Raw genomic sequence first — 21,108 nt, forward strand, 5'->3', positions numbered from 1 at the left:
TTCTTCGGTAAACAGATCACGCAATGCTGTTATCTATCTCTTGGGAATATAACGGAAGCGTGCTGTGGGTAAATCGAATTTAACCGCAAAGCATTGAGCGAATTAAGAATTCAGCTTGGGCGTCGCAGGTGTTGTTGTTGTCGGTGAATTGTTGATTTCTGCGGATGCGGTCGATAAACTTTCGTCCAAAGGCGCTTAATTTCTCCGAACTTTGCTCTTTCGATTAGTTTGTTTGCCGGATTTAATAACGCGGAAACAAATCGAATTACGAGCAACGGCGAACTCGTATGACTCCGAAAGTTTGAAAACAACATTTTCTCTAGAAAATTGGGATTGCAAACTCGGTTTTCAAAGCATAATAAGGGGAGAAGGGCGTAGAACTTTAAACTTTAGAGTTTTAATAGATTTGTAATGTTTTTATTTGACGGTAAAACAATTCTTTATTTATTTTTTCAATTTCAAAGTTTTATTCAACGAAATACCGGCTCAATCGACTATTTTATTGACAGGTTTTTAATCCCGAAACAAATTGAATGACGACGAAAGGCGAACTTTGAAAGGGATAAAACAACAATCTTACAAAAAAGGATTTTGTGTTTAAAGACAAATTCACGCAATTTTACAACGTTTTCCTAATATAAAACAGCGTTATAAAGAGAGTAGCAGTTTCTTGACACACGCAACTCGGCTACAATCCCTCTTGTTGTATTAGAGTTACAGTTAATGCTTCATTTCCCAGTATTTCCCAGTTAAATGCTTGTTTTTTTCGTACGATATTGTTTGATTAGTTCAACATTGATGTTTATGTAGAATGACGATTTGTTCGAATGAAGGACTTGTTGAACTTCACATGATATAAACAACTACCGCGTGTGGCAATCGCTGGTGTATTCTTTAGGTTTTTTGTATATTCACTCTATCTGTGAATCATTATTTCCTCCAAAAAAACTCATCATTTTTTAAATTTTACTACAAGTTCGCTTTAGCATTTGGAAATATTGACGTAGTTTTTCAAAATGTTAAAAAAATTGTAGACGTGGTGTTTAGGTCCTTGTAAGCTTGACGTCTTGAATGGGTGTTCCTTAAAGAATATAAAGAGTCTAAGGGGTTGTTTTGGGGTGATTAGGAAAATAAAACCTGGTTTATTTCGTCGGCCGATCAAACAATGCCCGGAGTAGACTTTTGTTTTTCCACTGATACTTCCTGTAAGCAATACCAAAAATTCTCAGGCAGCAATTCGAGTTTCTCGATTGTAACAAACTCAGGCGATATTGCCGACGGATTGATGCTGGGAAATTCTCCTCCCTTCAAAATGCCAACGCGAGGAAAGCATTCATCTGCATATAGGTGTTAGATGGCCCGGTTGAATCAGCAATAAATCTTGTCAGGAGCTTCTGTGCGTGATACAATTTCCTGCTACGTGTGGGAAGATTGTTCCGTAGATAAGTGATGGGAGGGTATTCTGCGATGATTCAATCTCGATGGCTTTCGTTTTGATGTATTTGGCACGCGGTGAAAAATGTATGACAAAGAGAAAAGTGCTTATTAATGGAAATGTCCTCATTTTTTGTTCTGGTGTCTAGTATTTTAGGCATGTTTTTGGTTGAAAACATTCCTCATTATCTTCCACAAAAAAACAAAAAAATGTTATTTAGGCGCGCAATGATCAGAAATATATTTACCTTAGGAAGACGTTTTTGTGAATATTTTTGTGGTGTTTAACTCATAATAAATGTTTTCGTATCAACAATAATACAGTACAAGCATAAAATCCCATTAGTATCAATGATGTAAGATTTTATAGTATATTGGTTTAGAATCCATAAATCATCCCATACAATTTTTTAATTTCAGTTCACAACAAACGCTGAATATAAACGAAAAACAAAGTCAACAAAGCGATATCACTTGTTTAACTTGTACCGTTCCACTTTTCTGTAATTACTGAACACACTGTTAAGCAATAAACGTAAAGAACGTAAAAAAATTAAAGGATAACTCTACTGTATAAAAAAAAATTATTAAAAGCATAACAATTTCTTTAGTGTTGGTTGTGTGTTTTAGAAATAAGATGGCGAGGTTTTACAAAGCTGAAAACATCAACTATTAAATCCCTGAAATTACTCTAAAATATCATTATTACGGTTTGTCTCTCATGTCACCGTATATACTCTTTCATTTAGAAAAAAATAAAGAAAAAAGCTTAATATATCAGCAAAACACAGCGGCAAACTGGTATTGCTCTGTTTAGATTTCCAAAACCTTTTATGATTTTCAATTCCCTTTCTACCCACAGGGCTGCAAATGACAAATTCAAACTCCAAATATTTGCACCCAGTTACCCCTCCCAATCGTTTTACAAAGCTAAAAAATACATATTAACTATCGAATCACTGAAAAGACTCCAAATTGTTGTTATAACCACTGTCAACTCATCTCATCGCATGTTGTTTCATCTAGAATTCAAGTCCTTTTCTCCCCACAGAGCAGCAAATAACAAAATTGAACTCGACAATATTTGCACCCAGTTACCCTCCCCCATTCTAACCTGTTTATTTTCACAGCTGTTTATGATCGACAACGGGGCGGACGACTGGCGGATCGCAATGGACCTGGAACGAGTGATGTTTATTGCCCTGGAGTTAGTCACTTGTGGTATTCACCCCATACCAGGGTTCTACACATTTGAGTGGTCTGCAAGACAGGTGGGCTGTTACATTTTTTCTTTACTAGTATGCGAAAGATTTATACGTTGTGAAACGAGCCAAGAGTGGTTGTTATTGTTGTTGTTTGTGCGTGTATTTAACAGGTGCGGATCCAGGATTTTGCTTAGGGGAGGACATGATATTTTATTAAATGACGTCATATAGTTACGCTATAACTACGTGTTTAAATTGCGTGTTTAAATATCAAACAAATTACAATATTTACGTATCGTTGTTTTTGGTGTAGGCTATTTGAACTTTAATTCACTAAGAAGCGTCAGAGCTTGTTGAGCCGCTCGCTTCAAATAAATAACTCTAACCATGTTGTACAGCAGCGTTTCTTAAACTTTTTAGCGCTCGTACCCTTTGAGCTTTCATGATTTTTTTCTCGTACCCCTGTATACAATAGCCAACGGAAGTAAATCAATTGTAATAATAGGAATTAAACTCAGGGTATTTATAATTACGTGTTGAATGCATGCTTTAAAAACAGTCCTGTAAGTTCAACAATATTTACAACAAACAAACAATCAGTCACTAATGATTTTTTTTGTTTTTTACTAATGACTTTTTTGTTGTTGCTTTTCGTAAGTACGCATTCTTCACAAATATGCCTAAATAGAGCATAATTTCACACTCATTTCACACATGTCGTACCCCCTGATTTGGTGCTTCGTACCACCAAGGGGTACATGTGACCTCTGGTTAAGAAACGTTGTTGTACAGGGTCTGTCGCAAGAACCTCTCGTTTTAATTAATGCTTTGTCGTGTTTTTGTGCATCGCAATACGCTTACGCGGGGTTTCATTTTTTAGCCAACCCGCTAACACAGGAGAATATTAACTTATAAATTCCCGGCTATAATATATCGCAGTAAGCTGACGAATGTACCAACGTACTTTTTAGTCAAAGTAGCAAGGTATAGACTTTAGGTTTGTTGTAAATTAGATTCCCAATTTTAATTAGGTATGTTAGAAACCTTATACTGCCTTTATATTATGACGTTATACCTTCCTAAAAATTGAGTATTCAAGTTTAAACGGGTTTTTAATTATTGCCGAAACGCCGCTCAATTGCCTTTTCACGACTGTTTTTGCAAAGTAAAGAAAAAACAAATAACGTCTTTTATATCTCCTAAATGTCAAGTCTGGATTAAAATAAATTTTCTTTAAATAAAGTTGTGAACCAAAATGGAAATTTGATACATGGAATCAATATGGTGAATGTTATACGTTTTCAATTGTTGTCCAATGTATTTGTTTACTGTTTCCTAAATTTTCGATTATTTTCACATTCAATAGAGCACAACTTCATACGGGACTTTCACAATTTCGCTTTCAATTGCCATCATCGCCAAATCTAATAATATCGTAATTTCCCGTTCGAGTTAAATAATAATTTTCAAGACTCGGAAGCGCAATATTGCCAAGTTGAAATAACATTGGCGACTTTCGATTGATTATATCGACACTTCGCTCTGCAAAGTCCAATAACGAACCAAAACAATGTCAATAAATCGAGCATAATTAGACTACTGAAAATAGAAAGTTGAAAAAATAAATCCGTTTTGTTCGAATTCGTTCCAACCGGTTTTATTGCCGAATGTCGTTACAATTTTAAAGCGATTTCAACAAGCCAAAACACGGTCGTTTGTCGTTGTTGTAACTTAATAAGTGGTCACGACAGCACCGCACGCCGCTGCTATGTAATCGCTATAAATTGTGTTATCCAAGAAATCGACACCGCTGCATGTAAGCAACCTTGCAAAAGTGCCTGCTATCCTGTTGTCCCTTGTAGGCAGCACGGCGCCCTAGTACGGCCTTCAAAGCACGCGTGTACAACATTGTGCAAGCAAGAAAAAGACATTAGGTTTTCGTTTGGAGTCGATCAAAAATAAGTTGCGCTTCGTTTATCTTTTCCATTAAGTTTAAGGACCAAGTGACTAGCAAATATAGTTTAACGTGTGGTCACTAAAGACTGACAACACATCAACCCAATGTATTAAAAACACATTTTAAAATAACTTGGCCTAGTAGTAGCTGTGTTTAAAAAATTAGGTGATCTTTTGATGGTTTGAAACAAATACTAAATATACGAGTCATTTACACTGCAAGTAGATTCGAAATTTAATCATATCATTAACAAAATAACGTATTTTTGTCAACATCGGCATATTAATAAAAACGCCAAAACATGCACAAAAGACAAAAACTAACAGGTTTTTCTTTTGTGCGTGTTTTAGCGTTTTTGTCGCAGCTTGGATTTTTACACTGATGATGACATAAGGTATTGCCAAAACGTTTTTAACAGTGAAATGTCGATTTTATCGAATATAATGGCTTTTAGTATATTTATTGAAGTTTAAAAAAAAACGTGTATTATATTCCAAAACATAATTTAATATTCCAATGCCAGCTGCATCAAGCGCTTTCCCCGTTACGAAATATCTTCATATCGATTTAGGCGTTCAGCGGTGTTACCACGACAACGACGGCCGACATTGACATCCTCCTCTCCATCCCAATGTTCCTCCGGCTTTATTTGATCGGAAGAGTGATGTTGCTCCACAGTCGGCTCTTCACTGACGCCTCCTCTCGGAGCATCGGGGCTCTCAACAAAATCAACTTCAACACAAGGTGATGGAATATTCTTTCTTAGTGTGTCTATAGCAATGGTTGTCAACCGGGTTACCGCGGCACCCTGGTTCGCCATTTCGAATGCCTAGAAGTGCCCAGAGATATTTAAGAATCTTCAAAAGACTGATTTTTGCATAACTCTTACATATTTTTGTGTAAAGTTAGAGTGGAATAAATCCAATTATAACTTACTACGTTGTGTAGAGTTGATGTGTGTTGTTCCAGTTCCGTTTATTGTTACATTCTAGTGATTTACCTACGGAAAAAATCTTGTTGGGTTGCCGTAATATATAGTAGTGCTAGCTATAAAAGGATGGCAACTGGTCAGGACTGGTCAGGATGTCCATAGGGCTGGGGTCACCAAACTACAGCCCCAGTTTAATTAATTCGGCCCGCGGCGTTTTCATGTGATCCCAAAATACCGTCAATAAAATTTTATTAACGAAAAAGTTTGTCGGTTAGTGCAAATCCAAGCTAAATTTTGCTTGAATGTTAAATTAAACGACGATTTCATAACGCTTATTTTATATGCTGGAAAGTCTTGTTCAATTAACTATATCAAACCATGAAATAACTTCGAAGCAAATTTTAAAGCCCGCGATCGTCAATCCTTATATTTAACTTAGAAAAAAGCAGTTGACCCCTTGTAATTGCTACACCCGGACCCATGCAACAAGAAGTGACCCACATTGACAGATTTTATTGCAAAACGACATTTACACGCTGTGGTAAAATTGTCACTATCTATCTTTTTATTTATAACATATACGAGTAGTATTTTCGGTCAGCGTTTTTTCTTATTATATGATTTTGTCTTGTCTTCCAAAGAGACCCGTTTCGCACGTATGGGACTTATATGCTCAGATATAAACGAATGTTTAACTGAACCTATGCATGGACTACAAACTGAAAGATAGGCTTTGCCGCTTTGAGAATATCCAAATTTTTAGGCAACGTTTCTTAAACCAAGACTTCTCACGCCAGCCGGTAGATACATATAGTAAATATACAACCCTATGTATATAGGCAGATTTCCAGGAAATTACGGGGACTGTGTTTAGTCAGCCATGTATCCTGCCACAGATCAAGAACTATTTATGGTTTAGGAGTTAGCATTGGTAGATAGACATACGTTGAACCCTTTGCGTTTAGGAGTAAATATAGTTAAAGAAAACACATTTTGCCTCACTGGGTGGTAAGAAATATCTACGCTTTTACTAAGATCCAAAGCGTTGTTTAGAACTTAATATTTTCCGTATTGATCTAAATATTAACGATCAATTTGAAAGATTTCGTCTTTTAGCGCCTTTCAGCCTAACATAGTGCAAAGAAATGTGAGAATAACTTGTTTACACATAACTGAAAAGGAATAATGTTAGTTATTTTAACGTCAAAACCTATTTATATTAAAAGTTGATATCTATTCTGAAGGGATTCATTTTAAAACAAACGATTAATCAAACGGTGAAATATCATAACTTTCAAACAAAATATTAAAAAAAAAATATCTTGTAGTGAAGGGTTTTGCATATTAAGCATTTAGAACTTATGATTTTAACCTTTTCTTGCACTTCAACTAAATGTTTCTACCGTGCTATTTTTTTCTCCTACAATATACCTTAATCAAGTGTGGTGTTTTTGCTGTATTAATATTGCAGATGCCGTGCGTAACTGCACTATGTTCAATTTTAGATAAGGGAAACATACAATTATGATAATTCCAAACGTTTTTGCATGATTTGATTTTAAGCGGGGTTAACCCAAGTTCAAGAGTCCGTGATGGAGATGACGAGATGACGTTTTAACCATGTTCTGTGTATTCTAAAAGTATAAAACATCTAAAAACGCGCATCGAGAAAGTATTTTACAATTTAACGCACAACGCAATTGCAACCCAGGAAAATCAACTTTGGTGAAATATCGCTCATAGAGTACTTAGTAACATAACGTTTCTACTTAGGTTCGTGATGAAGACCTTGATGACGATTTGCCCGGGAACTGTACTTCTGGTGTTCAGCATATCTCTTTGGATTATCGCTGCTTGGACTATCAGGGCTTGTGAGAGGTAAGTTTTGAAAAACTTATCCTCCTAATAAAAGCAAGTCTCCCACCGGTTTAACAAATAAAAAAACAAGTTAATCTAAATGTAGGCCTAAGAGTTGCAAAACTAGGTTTTTGGCACTGTATAAATACCAGGTGAGCATTAAAATATATAATATCTTGACGTTTGACCATTTTAATTATTGGCGACCTAACGTTACGAAAATAAAACGTCAGTGACATAATTTGCATGACGATTTGATCTATGCTTTTGGCTTAACCAAGAAATCAGTATTTTTGTGTGTCTACGCTACAAAAAAGGTCGTAGGATTGCCAACAAACAAAATAACGACAATTTCTGTGCCTGAAGTTGGCTGTTTAAAACATTATTTAGAACGATTAAGAAAAGTTTAAATTTAAGTACCACTCTTGGCTGAATAAATCAATCAAAGGTTGCTAATTTAATAACAAGTCCATAATCAGGTATGTTTACCTCAGAATTTTGTCCTAAAAGATCTAAGAGAAGTAACATCACCCAAAATACAATTAAAGTCAAGTCATATTGCTCAAAATCCAGCCAAATCATAATTTTGACTGTAGGGCACTTTTAAGTTTGACTTTAGTGCACTTGACTTAAGTCTTCGAACAAAAACAAGTTATGGAATGCAGCAAGCCGACAGTTTTTCATTTTCTTCGAAGTGAGCCAACTCTCTGTCAGCTTTGCGCTGTGTTCAACCGAGCGTTAACATACTCGAGACAAAGCCTAAAATCGCCGACGTGCGTGCGTCAGTACGTCGCCGCGCCGTCACGTCGCATTTGCGTCAGAACGTGCGTGACCGGACAGGTCGCCGACGTTGATACGCTCGTTGCGCAACCCATAACAGCTCGCAATTATGAAGAACGCATTGCGAAACAACCACTTAGGCCTGTGGTTGCCAACCTTTATTTATTTTGATTTTTTGCAGTTGCTTAATGGCAAACAATATAAACCTTACTAATTTAAATCTAACCATAGATTCAGATTCAGATTCAATTTATTTTTGTGCATGTTTGCAAACATCGAAAAAACAAAATAACATAAATAATAACACAAGGACAGCGAAAGGACCATTCGGTCATCGAGTCGAGCTGCCCCTCAAAAATAAATAAATTTAGTGGCAATATTGAAAGTTACAATAATTGGAAACAAGATCACAACTAACCTCAGGCCAATATAGAAACTAGCATTATTGAGATTGGTTTTAAGCGAGATTTCGACAAAGTTTAAATAAATTGCGGAAGCAATACGAAAGTCTCTTACTTATTAAATTAAAGTTTTGTCGCCAAAGCTTTGCTGTGGAACTAACGCGTAGTATTTGGGTGAAAGCGAAAATACGCTGAAAAACATTGATCTAAACTAACCGGAAACGGTTACTTGATATATATGAAACTTAACGGACAGCCAAACTCCAAAGCTAAACTTGCTTAATAGTTTTAGTCGGTTTGTTTGGAGAACAACAACTTATATTTGCTCTGTACCACAAAGAATGAAACGCTTATGTGTTTGCGTCCTTACATGGGAAACATTTCTGCTAATTCCAAATGCACTCCCGGAATGTTCCTTTAGTTGGAATCCAGGTTTCCTGCTAAATGCCAGACCGTGAAAATATATAGGGTACAGGTCCCGTTTTTCCTGTTAAATTTATTGGCAAAACTAATTTCCAAACACTGTTTTCATAATTTAATCTGCAAGGGAGAAACAATTTTGTGTACTAAAGAACCAGGATTTCTGCTTGAGCGATTGTAACTGCCACGGGTTATTAATTGTTTGTGTATCGCCATAAAACCATTTGTGTTCAACCTTGAGATTAAAATTACAAGCATTGTAGCGTCACACGGTCGCTTGATTTCCACTGTTCAAAAATAACCCGACGCAAAGCGAAAAGTCGCCTTGTACGAGTTCCCTTGCTTTGGCGCTCGGCCGAGCGACGCAATTTCACGCTTGCGCCACTTCGTCGACGCAAACCGCGCGAGAAAACGCTCAGCGAGCCGAAACCCGACTGTTTTTTTCGCTTTCCAAAATGCTCAGGTCTAGCTCGTTTGGTCACGTTTCTCTACACACTTGCTTTATCGTATTTTTGCAGCGTGGTTGTGCCAAAAGCAACTTTCCACCCTTTTTAACATCGACGTTCAGTAAAAATTACAAGAATGACAGCCGAACTATTTTTAGGCGGTCATATACACAAGTTAATCTTACTTAATATGAAATAAACGACTTGGTCTATTTAATGTTATACAAATGCAAATTCCTGAAAAAAACTATTATTTTGCCAGGCGTTTGATGATACATAATATGGCAATATGTTTTTATTTATCACAATTTGGTAACATTGGCATACAATTTCGGTTCAACCGTTGTAAATATACCTTCAACTGGACTTTTAGCAATCTGTAAACAACGAAGACACACATTTGCCCGTTCATTGGTCGTTAATGCTTTTAGGTCGATTTCCAAACATTTTATTCGACTTTTAGTTGCTGCTATTTAGGCTTCTACAATACAGCTCGAAAATAAATTTTGCTGTTATCCAAACAGGCCTGGTTATCCAACTATAGGGTCAGTGGTTACCAACATTTGGGAAGCTATTGTTTTATGCTAAAGGGTGCCAAGAGTTATTTGGAAATCTTTAGAAATCTGATTTTTTCTTTAATTGGTACGCCTCTCACAACTCTTTGCGTACGATTAGGTGTAGAATGAATAAAAATATATTTTCGTAAATCAGTGGCTTGTCATCGTTAAAATTGTTGTTGTGTTGTTTCTTTTTCCTGCAATAATATGAACCTCCGTTTGGTGCTACGCACAATGATTATACTGCATAAGTACTCCGTGGCTCCAAAAAGGGTAAAAAATGAAATAAAAAAGCACACTTTAGTTTGTCTATTTATCACTAATGTGCAGTGCAAAATGGCTCTACGGACTTACGTGGGCGTGAGTTGTCATCGTTCGTTCGGGGTGCGCTTGATTTCTATTTGCCGTCTCATTCTACTGCGGGAAACGGCGCCGCAATGCAAAACGTGCTAGCATAAATAATTGATGGCCGCTCTTCGGCGACAAACCGGCTTAGAATCGATTAAAACGCCTCACCGTAATGAAAGGCCGACGTTTTGCCGTTTTATTCTGGGCTCAGGGCATCTATTCAGAGGTCGTGTCCGTTCGACCGTTTTTTTGCACTCGGGTGTTTTTTTTTCTGCTGACGCTGACACATGAGGAAGCGACAAAGGCGTATTTTTGGATAACATTTTGTGCTCTGTATTTATATTTCAAATACGTCGTGTAATTTTGTAGCCGCGCTTGTTTTTTTCTTTTTTATTTAAATGTGATCATTGGTTTCTAATTTAGGCGTACATTTTCAATTTAGTTGCCAATAATAACTCCTGGATGATCCAAACGCAGGTCAACCATGTAAATAACAACTTGTGGTAAACTGTCCTTTCCGTTTTTGGAGTTGGTTCCTAAAATATATTTTATTTGTGTGCGCTGTATCTGGTCATTATTAAGTCCTAATTGTAAAAATAAAAGTCAACTATTGTGCTAGCCACTCTTGACGAAATTACTATTAAAATACGATTCTTTGGCAAGGGTATCAAAACATGATTAATAGCTGCGCCTTCAATTCAGGACTGTATGATTAGAAGAGGCTTAAAGTGATCTCGGATCACTGGTTTGAAAAATCAATTAAGAGGGAAGCGTAAGGGCCCGAATTTTGCTCCTAGAAAATGGAAATGTCGTGTAAATTTTACATGAACATAAAATAATTAATGAAATGGTTTTCTAAACATACTAAAATATGATTACCACGTAATTTTCTCTTCAATCCAATTTTGCTATATTAGTCTACTTTTTTATTTATTTTTATTATTATTTTTCTGATTATTGCGTTATTTTTTTATTTCTTCCAAAAGGCTTCTATTCGTTTGTATTAGAGTTTCACAGCTCCAGCACTTTAAACCTTTGGGCCTTAATTTCAGGAATGTATGATTAGAATAGGCTTAAAGTGATCTTGGGACACTATAGTTGGCAAAATCAATTCGAAGGGAACAGAAAGGGCGTCGGATTTGCTTTAATGTACCGCCTGATGCTAAAATAAAGAGCTTTCAGCTCCTAGGCACCAGCACATCGCTTTATCTCCGGAGATTGCGTCGGGTTTATTGATTCGGACAGCACTTGCCGGGTGACAGTTAAATTTCGTATTCTCTAAGTCGAAAAAATCTGTTGTAAGCTGCCGTTTTTTGTGGTTGATGTTGGCCGCGTAGGTTACCTAACGTCCGGTCAAATATACGCAATAACTTAACTAAAAAACCCAAAAAACGTAATATAATAAGCAAACTGTATTAGGTGAAAAATTTAGGTAAAACCCACTTGTAAATGCCGCGAAGGTTAGGTAACCTCGAATTGGTCAAATCATGCATCCTACCGCTTGCATTATGGCAAATGTTTGCAACAGGGTGCTTACTAATATGTAGTTGTCTAATGTCGCATACCGATGATAAAACGTAGCCCGTCCATACAAAATTTGTTCAAGATTTGTACAACCAAATTTTGCCGCAAAAGATGAATAACGTTGGACTAATTTCATACTCTCACTGCTCGCATTATGCCGATCACTTGCAAAACTACATGTCAGTGCTATACGTTACTAATCGTGGTCTATATATACGGAAATAGACCATAGTTGTCCGATCACCTCAATGCGGTTAACTATTTGAAACATGTCTCGAGAGCGCAAGGCCATTTCTTCTTCTGCTAGTTCGTCGGAGAATCTGTCTCTTTTTAAATTCCTTAAAACCGCACAGTAGTTCTTCACATTGTCAGTAAACTTAACGTTTGGTCCATATTCAACACTTCGTAACGCACACGAGTATGATTAGATTTTATAGTTTATATTCAAATTCAAACTTGGTTCGCATACACAGCTAGAACAGGATTTTTAAACTTAAAACAGTTCGCCTAATAATAAGTACGCACGTAAACATTGTACAATGCCACAAATAAGCTGCCATTGACTGTTGCGACGAATTAGACTCCACCAGGAATGGTATGGGTTTATATTGAATGTAGTTGTGTCCTAATTTCCAAAATTCGTTTCGCTTAATCATCCTGACAAACTTTAATGAATTCTAGCAAATGCCAAAAACCACAAGACTGACAAGCCACTTAAATGTCCAACCATCGAGGCCAAGCTAATTTGCATATTTAAAATATAGAGAAGCTCTGTGCCAAGAAATAAAGGTCAAGGGTTTTCAGAACATTGCTGTGATGAAATGCTTAACAAGGCTTGGAAAAAAATTGTTTTAGAAAACGATTTTTAACCCAGCGTTCATATAACTGTTTGTTAAAAGTACTTAATTTTTGGAGGCACTGTTTGCGTTGGGTTGGTATTAGGGTAAGAATTCCTCAATTAAGGTACCAAAGTTTAATGGTGAAAATAACGGCCCAAATAGACGTAAAAAGCGACATGCTTTATTGTTTAAACGTTTCGGCAAATGCTCATTGCTCATGCCATCATCAGTGATATGAAGGCCACATGAGCATTTGCCGCAACGTTTGAACAATAAAGCATGTCGCTTTTTACGTCTATTTGGGCCGTTATTTTCACCATTAAACTTATGGACAGATCCGTATATAGTGTTCTAAATTACCTAAGTTTTGCATTTTATTCATGCTCGTGCCCTTATATACCTGAATCAGTAGCACTGTAAACGCTGGCCAGTAGAACAGCAGCTATCTACTCACTAGGTCAAAGGCCATAAAAGAAAGATTTTAACACAGCTTAGAAGGCATTAGATTTTTTGGATCGACTGAGCAATTTATTTTACAGCCGGGCGAAATAGGGACGAGCGATGTATTGATTCGCACCGAAATCCGCTTAAAACATCCACCTGTCAGGATTATTTCCGCCAATCCGTAAAAAGACCCAATTCCATCGGCAATTTCACCTGTAGGCTACCGGCCGACTGGCTCAATCGATCCGGTAATGCGACGTCAATATGTTGACACATCGATTCAGAACGATCATAAGGGGGGTATTTTGGGGGGAGGTGACCTGGCTTTGTTCTTTGCCAGCTGTTGGTGAAATCCAGGACGCTCTATCGTCCGATCGATACTATATCGTCCGATCGATACTATAACATTGCACGACCTGAAAGCTAATGCTGACATAAGGCTGGCGTAGGCTTGGCAAAAGATAAACAACCACCTTTGTGGCTCTAAATGCTCGGCTGAAATAATTTTGTTCGGAAGACATAAACCCATTAAAAGCCAGTGTATGTTCACCACATTTTGATTTGTAAGAAAAACTAATCGATATTCACTATATATATTTATATATGTACAACTTGAATACAAGGTTTATACGTTAGTGGCCTTACTCTGGCGAATTTAACTATTTTAATAGGATTTTTTAAACGTTTGGCTTAACTTGAAGTTGACTTGCTTTATTAATGACTTAACTGGGACTTGCCTTGGGCAACTGATGAGACTTGGCTTGTTATTTATTTTTTTAAACATATTTTGGATTTATTGTATTTTACATATGACTTGACTGGGACGTCATCTCAAAGTATTTGGTTTCTCATGGGTTTGGATTGTGCGTCGCAGATTTTGCATTGTTAAATGAATAAAAGCGAATCTTAAAACTTAAGTTATGTTGAAATCAATTCAAATTAAAGGAATAGTAAAATCACGGGTTTCAATATTTCCCATTTGCTAAAGTTAAGCTCTTTACTCCCATCTAGCGGATCCAGATACGATTATGGGATCGAAGCCATAAAACTTAGGGTAACATTGTGCACAAGTTTCGAATTAATCTATCTTCCTTTTCTAACAGCGGGGTTTGAAGTTAGAGCACTGAAACCTCGCCATTTTTGTAAGTATTAGTTTTGGTTGATGAAAACATGTTAGGCAATTTTATGTTAAAAACCAGACATCAATTCAAACATAGTAACTACAGCTCAATTTTGTTTTTGTGAAAAAGTTATGGCATTTTTTTCGTCGTTTCAGGTTTTTAAGGATTTTCTTCTGAAACATTTGGTTCGGCTTTACAATGCTAGCAGTTTACGTACTTTAATGCTTTAAACATTTATGTTGCAATCGAGCATGGGTATATTTGGGATACACACAAACTGTTAAGGCGACGATATTTGTCTCGGTTATTTTGTATTCCACTCTTATTCAAAGGCGAAGCCATGGAAGTACACTTAATTTTGATTTATTGACAGGGCATACTAAGCAATAACTTGTCAGGCAAACTCAAACCCGCCTCAAAATCATCTAGGCCTTTTGTCAGTCGCCGCTTGCAAGTTAAAAACGGTGATAGTCCTGTCGCCACCAACTAGCAAACCACCACGATGACAGCTTTGATCATATCGGGATTAAAGGAGTCAAGTTAACGTTTCCTCTAGCGAATTATCGCCTCACCCTTTAATTTGTCCTTTCTCTCTTGAACTGATGACAAAAGTTTACTTCCAAAGTTCGCTTTACGTGCTGGAATGTAATGAGGTGTTGGAGACCTCCTATAGCGAGCTATCGCCTTAATGCTCTGTCATCACCCAACCAAGTTGTGAGGTTAATCAATGTATCAAGTACCTCATTAAAAGGTCATTACTTATGTCCGATAGGGTTCAAATTAGTCGGCGACATGTTCTCATCTTTCAGCGCTGATTATAAGGGCTGTCGCAAGTATGCATTAAAAAGTGACCGTTTATACTTGTTGTGTTAAACTTTGCGACATTTTGACAAACCTATGACGGATATATAAACGTGTTTGGCTTCTAGTTTCAACATTAAGTTAGTTTACATACAACAAATAAAATTAGCCGCCACCTTTATTGCAAGAAGCTTTGCTTTTCAATCCATTTGTCCGTTTCGCAGCGTGGTATTGCATTTGACATCAACCGGTATATCTTCCAAAAATGTACAACCTGTGTCGATAAAAAGGTAAATATTCACTTTTAAAAAAGCCATTTTTTAATCCAAATTAAAGACTACTCTCAGGGTTTAATTAGGTTTGCCAACTGAGGCTATTTCAGCTTCAAACATTGACTTAAGTCATTACGACACTGGTGTTCAAGCTAGCATACCCCCATAAGTGTATGAACACCTTTTCTAGACTGAATCAAACCCAAAGTATTTTACAGAGTCATTTTCACTTGGCAACGGTTTGTAGTATGACTTTTTATTTGGTATGTTTAGGCTTGAAATACAAGACAGATTTGGACTACATCAGGCTATTTTGTCTACCTCGAAATATGATTATTTGTCATAGAAACGTGTGTTCTTCCCTTCCAGATACCACGACGCTGACAACGTGAACAGCAACTTCCTGAGCGCGATGTGGCTGATCTGTATCACCTTTCTGTCAATCGGGTATGGAGATATGGTTCCCAACACTTACTGTGGAAGAAGTGTGTGCCTGCTTACTGGAATCATGGTAGGCTTCTTCTGGATCTGGGTTCTAAGTAGTGATGACCGATAATATCGGATCGGAGCCGATACCCGATTCCTAGTGGTAGTAACGGTACTCGTCCGATACAAGGATGGTATCGGTGCCGATCCTATACCGAATAATACAGGAGTTCTTGTAATGATTTGTGATTTAAGGCAACGATTCAACCTTGTAAGTTAAATTATTTAAAAACTATTTCGTTCGCAACTGGGTTAACTGAACTTTTAAACGTTTTATTTTTTGTAGTATACAACAGACTTTTAAGCGCTGTTAATAGTGTCCACTTTATTTAATTTGCCAAAAAATATACTACACTAACACTAGAACGTCAAATGACAATCGTAACTAAAATAACATTAGGTAAGCGTTTGAAGTTATTGCGCTTAAAGCGTATTTCTTGTTCCTTTGCTTGGTTCAAATCTAAATATGTGTATGTCGTCATAAAGACCGTTGTTCATGCAGTCAATATTATGTTTTTTCAGGGCGCCGGTTGCACAGCTTTGGTCGTGGCGGTTGTAGCGCGAAAACTTGAACTCACCAAAGCTGAAAAGCACGTTCACAACTTCATGATGGACACGCAGCTTTCTAAGCGGGTGAGAAACAAAAACCTAATGTTCGCCAATCCGTTTTTACTGGCATAATTGCAGTGGTGAAAGTAATTTGAACGGTCACCTACAGAGTTTAGGTAAAATGAATTTTGCAGATGCAAAGTAAAGATGTTTTTTTTTACCATGTCATCCCATCTTCTTGAATATATTTAAACTAAATTGGAATAATATTTTAATATATTAATTTAAAAATGTCCCGTTTTTATCATGCCATCCAGCCATCTCCTTGAATATATTAAATAAACTTTAGAATAATATATTCAACGAAACCTTAGAGGTGGAAAACTACAATTTAAAAATAGCAAAGGGATTCAGTTCATTTTGCGGAATTTAGCAAATTTTAAGTTTTCTAAATTTTAAGGTGAAAAAAGTGTGAATCCTATGCCTGGAAAAATCAGTTTTGAAAGTGATTTGTACAGTATATTTTCAACCAAATCATAGCCAGCCTAAACAGACGACCATTGGAACTGCAGTCAGTTAAAAAATATGAGTGACATATGATTTAAGGTCAAATAACTATAGGCTTGATCTTATTTTTTTAGCTAATTCTTCGGACAAAGACTAACCTCCATCTTATTCGTCAGTGTTAATCTTTGCGCTATTCTCAAAACACGTTTTTCCAGGTTAAAAACGCCGCGGCAAATGTTCTGCGAGAAACCTGGCTGATCTACAAGAACACAAAGTTAAGCGAAAAGCTGGAGCCAACCAGAATAAGAAGGCATCAGCGGAAGTTTCTTCACGCTATTTACCAGTAAGTGCATGAAAGGCACAAACAACTTAGCATTGTTGCAATGAATTAAGTCGAAGACTTGACTCAAGTGCACTTAAGTCACTTTTTAAATGACTTGACCTGACTTATTTCGTTACGTTAAAGTGACTTGACTTATGTCATTTAAATAAATGCCTTGACTCAAGTCACTGTTATTTCACAAATGACTTAATGTTTACAACAGTTCAATTTGAAGATAATCCTGAAGATTGCAAATAGTAGTTAAAAATTAAAAATTACGTGACAATATAACATTTGGTGTGAAAAATATTTACTTTTTTCTAATTATCCAAGTTCATTATAGGCCATTGTGTAGATCAGCGGTTCTCAACCAGTGGCCCATGGCTCACTGGTGGGCCATGGGAACATTTTGAGTGGGCCACAGACTATTTTTTGAAAAGCTAGATTTACTAAAGAATTTAGTTTCATTTATGTCACTATACTTAATTTTACAGGAATAATGGCTTAGGGAGGAATTGAGAAGTAATGTAAATTTATTGTTCAGTATCTAACTAATGCTCAGTTAAAGAAATAATCTATTTTGAAACAAGGTCTGCTGTTTTTTGTTCTGAACCTAGTTTATAGTTTTTTCTTTCATACAAATTTATTGGGCCACAGAATTTTTGTGCAACGAAAATGGGCCACGAAAGAAAAAAAGGTTGAGAACCGCTGGTTTAGATAGTTTCGATGGCTGCGAACTTACCGTCGAAAGTAGAGTGTTGTTTATCATCGTTTCTCAGCAGCGACAAGAGTAAACTATATTTCATGGATTCATCTACCCAAATATGCATTTTTTATGGTTGCTAACATTTTGTCACACGAGAAGCAAACCCTTGAGTTTGCACTTGGCCGTCTGATATCGTGCATACAGCATTTTGCCCATATTACATAAGTTTAGCATTTCCTTTCTTGGGTTGCATAAGCACTTGAAAAAATATGCCAGGCAGTTCTACTGCAATTCCAATTTGTGAATCGGCCTAATGACTTCATTTAACTTAAGTTCTGGAAAGTCACTTTACTTGACTTAAGTCATTTGAACAAATGCTTGACTTCGATTAAAGTCACTGTATTAAATCAATTGGGTTGAAATTTAACTGTGTTCATTAATTGAGATTTTTATCCTAATTTTTGCAATAAAACGGTTAGATTGCTACATATTGACTGGTACATAAGGTATTTTACAAATGGCTTATTGTTTACAACACTGCAATTTCGAGATAATCCTGGAAATGGTTAATAAAAGTGAAAACTTTAACCCATAAAAAATTGGGTGCCAATGAATATTTAGGGTAAAAAATATTCAAATTTGTTATTATCCAAGTTCAATATTTATATGCAAGATAAAAGTTTTGTTATTGCGGCAAAAACGAATTTTTAGTTTAGATAAAATCGATGATTTTCAATTTTTTTGGGGTGCAAACATTTTTGTACACGAAAATCAAAACTTCAAATTTTCACTTAGGTGTTTGTTTAAATTGTATTGTTTAACACTGGGATATCGTGCATAGAATTTTGTCCACATTACATAAGTTTACCACTTCCTGTCTTGGGTTGCATAAGCACTTAAAATATGCCAGCAGTTCTACCGCAATTCCAATTTGTGAATTGGCTTAAAATACGGGTTACGCAAGCACCGTATAATTTACGAGCATGAAATGCGCCACATTCACGTTTTACGACGTTTAGCATTAAAGTTTTATGGCGCGCTTAAACTAATCCAATGCGGTGGGAATGACTGGAGCGTTGCAATTACCGACTGACGCTAAAATAAATTAAATGGAGTTATGCAACATGATGATGCATCTTTTAAAATTACACCTACCCTATACAATTAATCGATACGTTATTTGTAGGAAATCATACATTTCAGCAAATTTACGGTCATGTTTTTGTTTACCCTTTACCCTAACACAATTCAATATTGAAAAGGTACATCACGTCAATAATACAAAGGCGCCAAATCGTTATAAGACGCTTATTTCAAACCCTGAAATTCTTTGGTTTGCAATGGGAAACGAAAAATACTCCAGTTAAAGTTTGCTCCCATCTTTAACCTTAGTATTTTGTTAAAAATGTCCTGCTTTAAATTCTAAAACATTAGCGCCAAACAATTAAGGCATTACCATAAATAATTCTACAAATTGTGTTTTATTCGATTACTATAGGATTCTACAATAAACAGAAAAAATGATTCTGGTAATTTTTGTTTTTTTGTAATATAATATATAAACTTTTGCTACCAGGCATAGCATTAAACATAACAGCTCCTCTGATAATTTTTTTTAACGTTTCGGCTATTCAAGTTTTCTTATTCTGGGTGAATGACACCGAATGCTTGTAATACAGTGTATAGTCATACACCTTTAAGTTTTTGTTGTGTGTTTTTTTTCCATATATTGCATTTTTGCTTGTTTGAGCATAGAAATGACGTCATTGGGTATCGGAATGCATGGCGATACGTTTGGTCCCAAATATCGGGTATCGTTATGGTAAGTATGTAAGTTAAGTAAACTGCGCCCGAGTTACTCTTATATTCGTGTGGACCAAATACACTTTTGACATTTCAATTAAAAAGCCTCGACACTTTCGGGAATTATATTTCGACGTCAAACGAAAAATTGCGACGATTTACGTCAGTGTTAAATGCAACGCATGTCATATTCTCTGCCTTTTTGATCATATTCCTAGCACTTTTCCATTTACCTTTTATTTTCGCTTGCCAAATCTAAGCCACCGGATTTTAAATGGCTGAAATTTGATCCGTTTGGAATAATGAACGCCATCGAAGGCACGCACGTAAAACGCTGCGTCTCGTATTTCGCGTAGGATGTCATACGTTTTAGCTAGTTAGGTATATTTTTAGGTATTTCGACGTCGTGGTTATTTACCCTAAAACAGTTTAATAATGAAAAGGAACATCAAGTCAATAATACAACGATACCAGCGCCAAATCGCTATAAAACGCTAATTTTCGAAAAATTCCGACAGTTTACGTCGGTTTTGAACGTAACGCATGCGAACAATTCATATTCTCATCCTTTTGCGGCATTTCTCCGTTACCTTTTGTTTCGCTTGCCAAATTCAAGCCTCCGAGTTTTAAATGGTTCAAATTCGATCGGGCCGACATAATGAACGCCATGGAACCCACCTACGTAAAACGCTGCGTCTCATATTCCGCGATGCGCATTATCGACGCGCCTTTTTCGATCACGCAGCTCGTTAATATTTAATCGCGACGTCAAGCCCCGCGTTTTTGCCGCAAAACGCGGAACGTATTGTGCGCCGCCGCTCAGCGAAACGCCATTCTCGGTTCTGTTAGGAACCTGGTCTTTTTTTAAGTGAATTCTTACATTAGGGTAAAATATATTATTCATTGCATTAGGCTTTTTGCCTCTTTTATGAAGTGAATGGTTTTCGCATTTTACTAAGAGGTAAAATGTTTAATTTATTTTGGTACTAACAGGGAACGATCTACAATATCGTTACATAATTTATCATCTTTGTAAATAGCCGTATTTGTCTAATTCTAGATTTAAACTTTCACCTGGTTAAGTACGGTTGTGCAAATGCTCAATACAATTTGTTTTTATATAGTTCAAACCAACTGATTCATCTATAATTTTATATCTATTCCAGGGTTTCTCAATTGGAAGCCACAGATTAATTTTTCGGGCAAAATCTTGAGTTCTTGCGCAATTTACAACCGTTTGGCCGTAAAAGTTTAGAGTACAAAACCTGAAGACTTATTTTTCCTCAGCGCCTGTACGACTTTCTTAGTCTTAAAACGGAACCGCATAATAGCCTGGCTCTATTTTTGACCATTCATATTTGCCGTTTAATTCATTAGAGTCAGTGTATTTTAAAATGT

At 36.4% G+C, this 21,108-nt stretch overlaps 1 protein-coding gene across 1 annotated transcript in view; it reads left to right on the top strand.

The window, feature by feature from the left end:
- LOC146170350 (uncharacterized) overlaps positions 1–21,108 on the top strand; it is a 47,926-nt gene that overhangs the window by 23,962 nt on the left and 2,856 nt on the right. The window contains exons 4-9 of the mRNA XM_083388354.1: positions 2,565–2,705; positions 5,168–5,340; positions 7,301–7,405; positions 15,707–15,848; positions 16,346–16,456; positions 17,095–17,222. Of these exons, the coding sequence (XP_083244480.1) occupies positions 2,565–2,705; positions 5,168–5,340; positions 7,301–7,405; positions 15,707–15,848; positions 16,346–16,456; positions 17,095–17,222 (800 nt within the window). The remainder of the gene's footprint in view (positions 1–2,564; positions 2,706–5,167; positions 5,341–7,300; positions 7,406–15,706; positions 15,849–16,345; positions 16,457–17,094; positions 17,223–21,108) is intronic.

This window comes from Ascidiella aspersa, chromosome 1, assembly GCF_963924565.1.
Source record: "Ascidiella aspersa chromosome 1, kaAscAspe10.2, whole genome shotgun sequence".
In the NCBI taxonomy this organism is placed as follows: Eukaryota; Metazoa; Chordata; class Ascidiacea; order Phlebobranchia; family Ascidiidae; genus Ascidiella; species Ascidiella aspersa.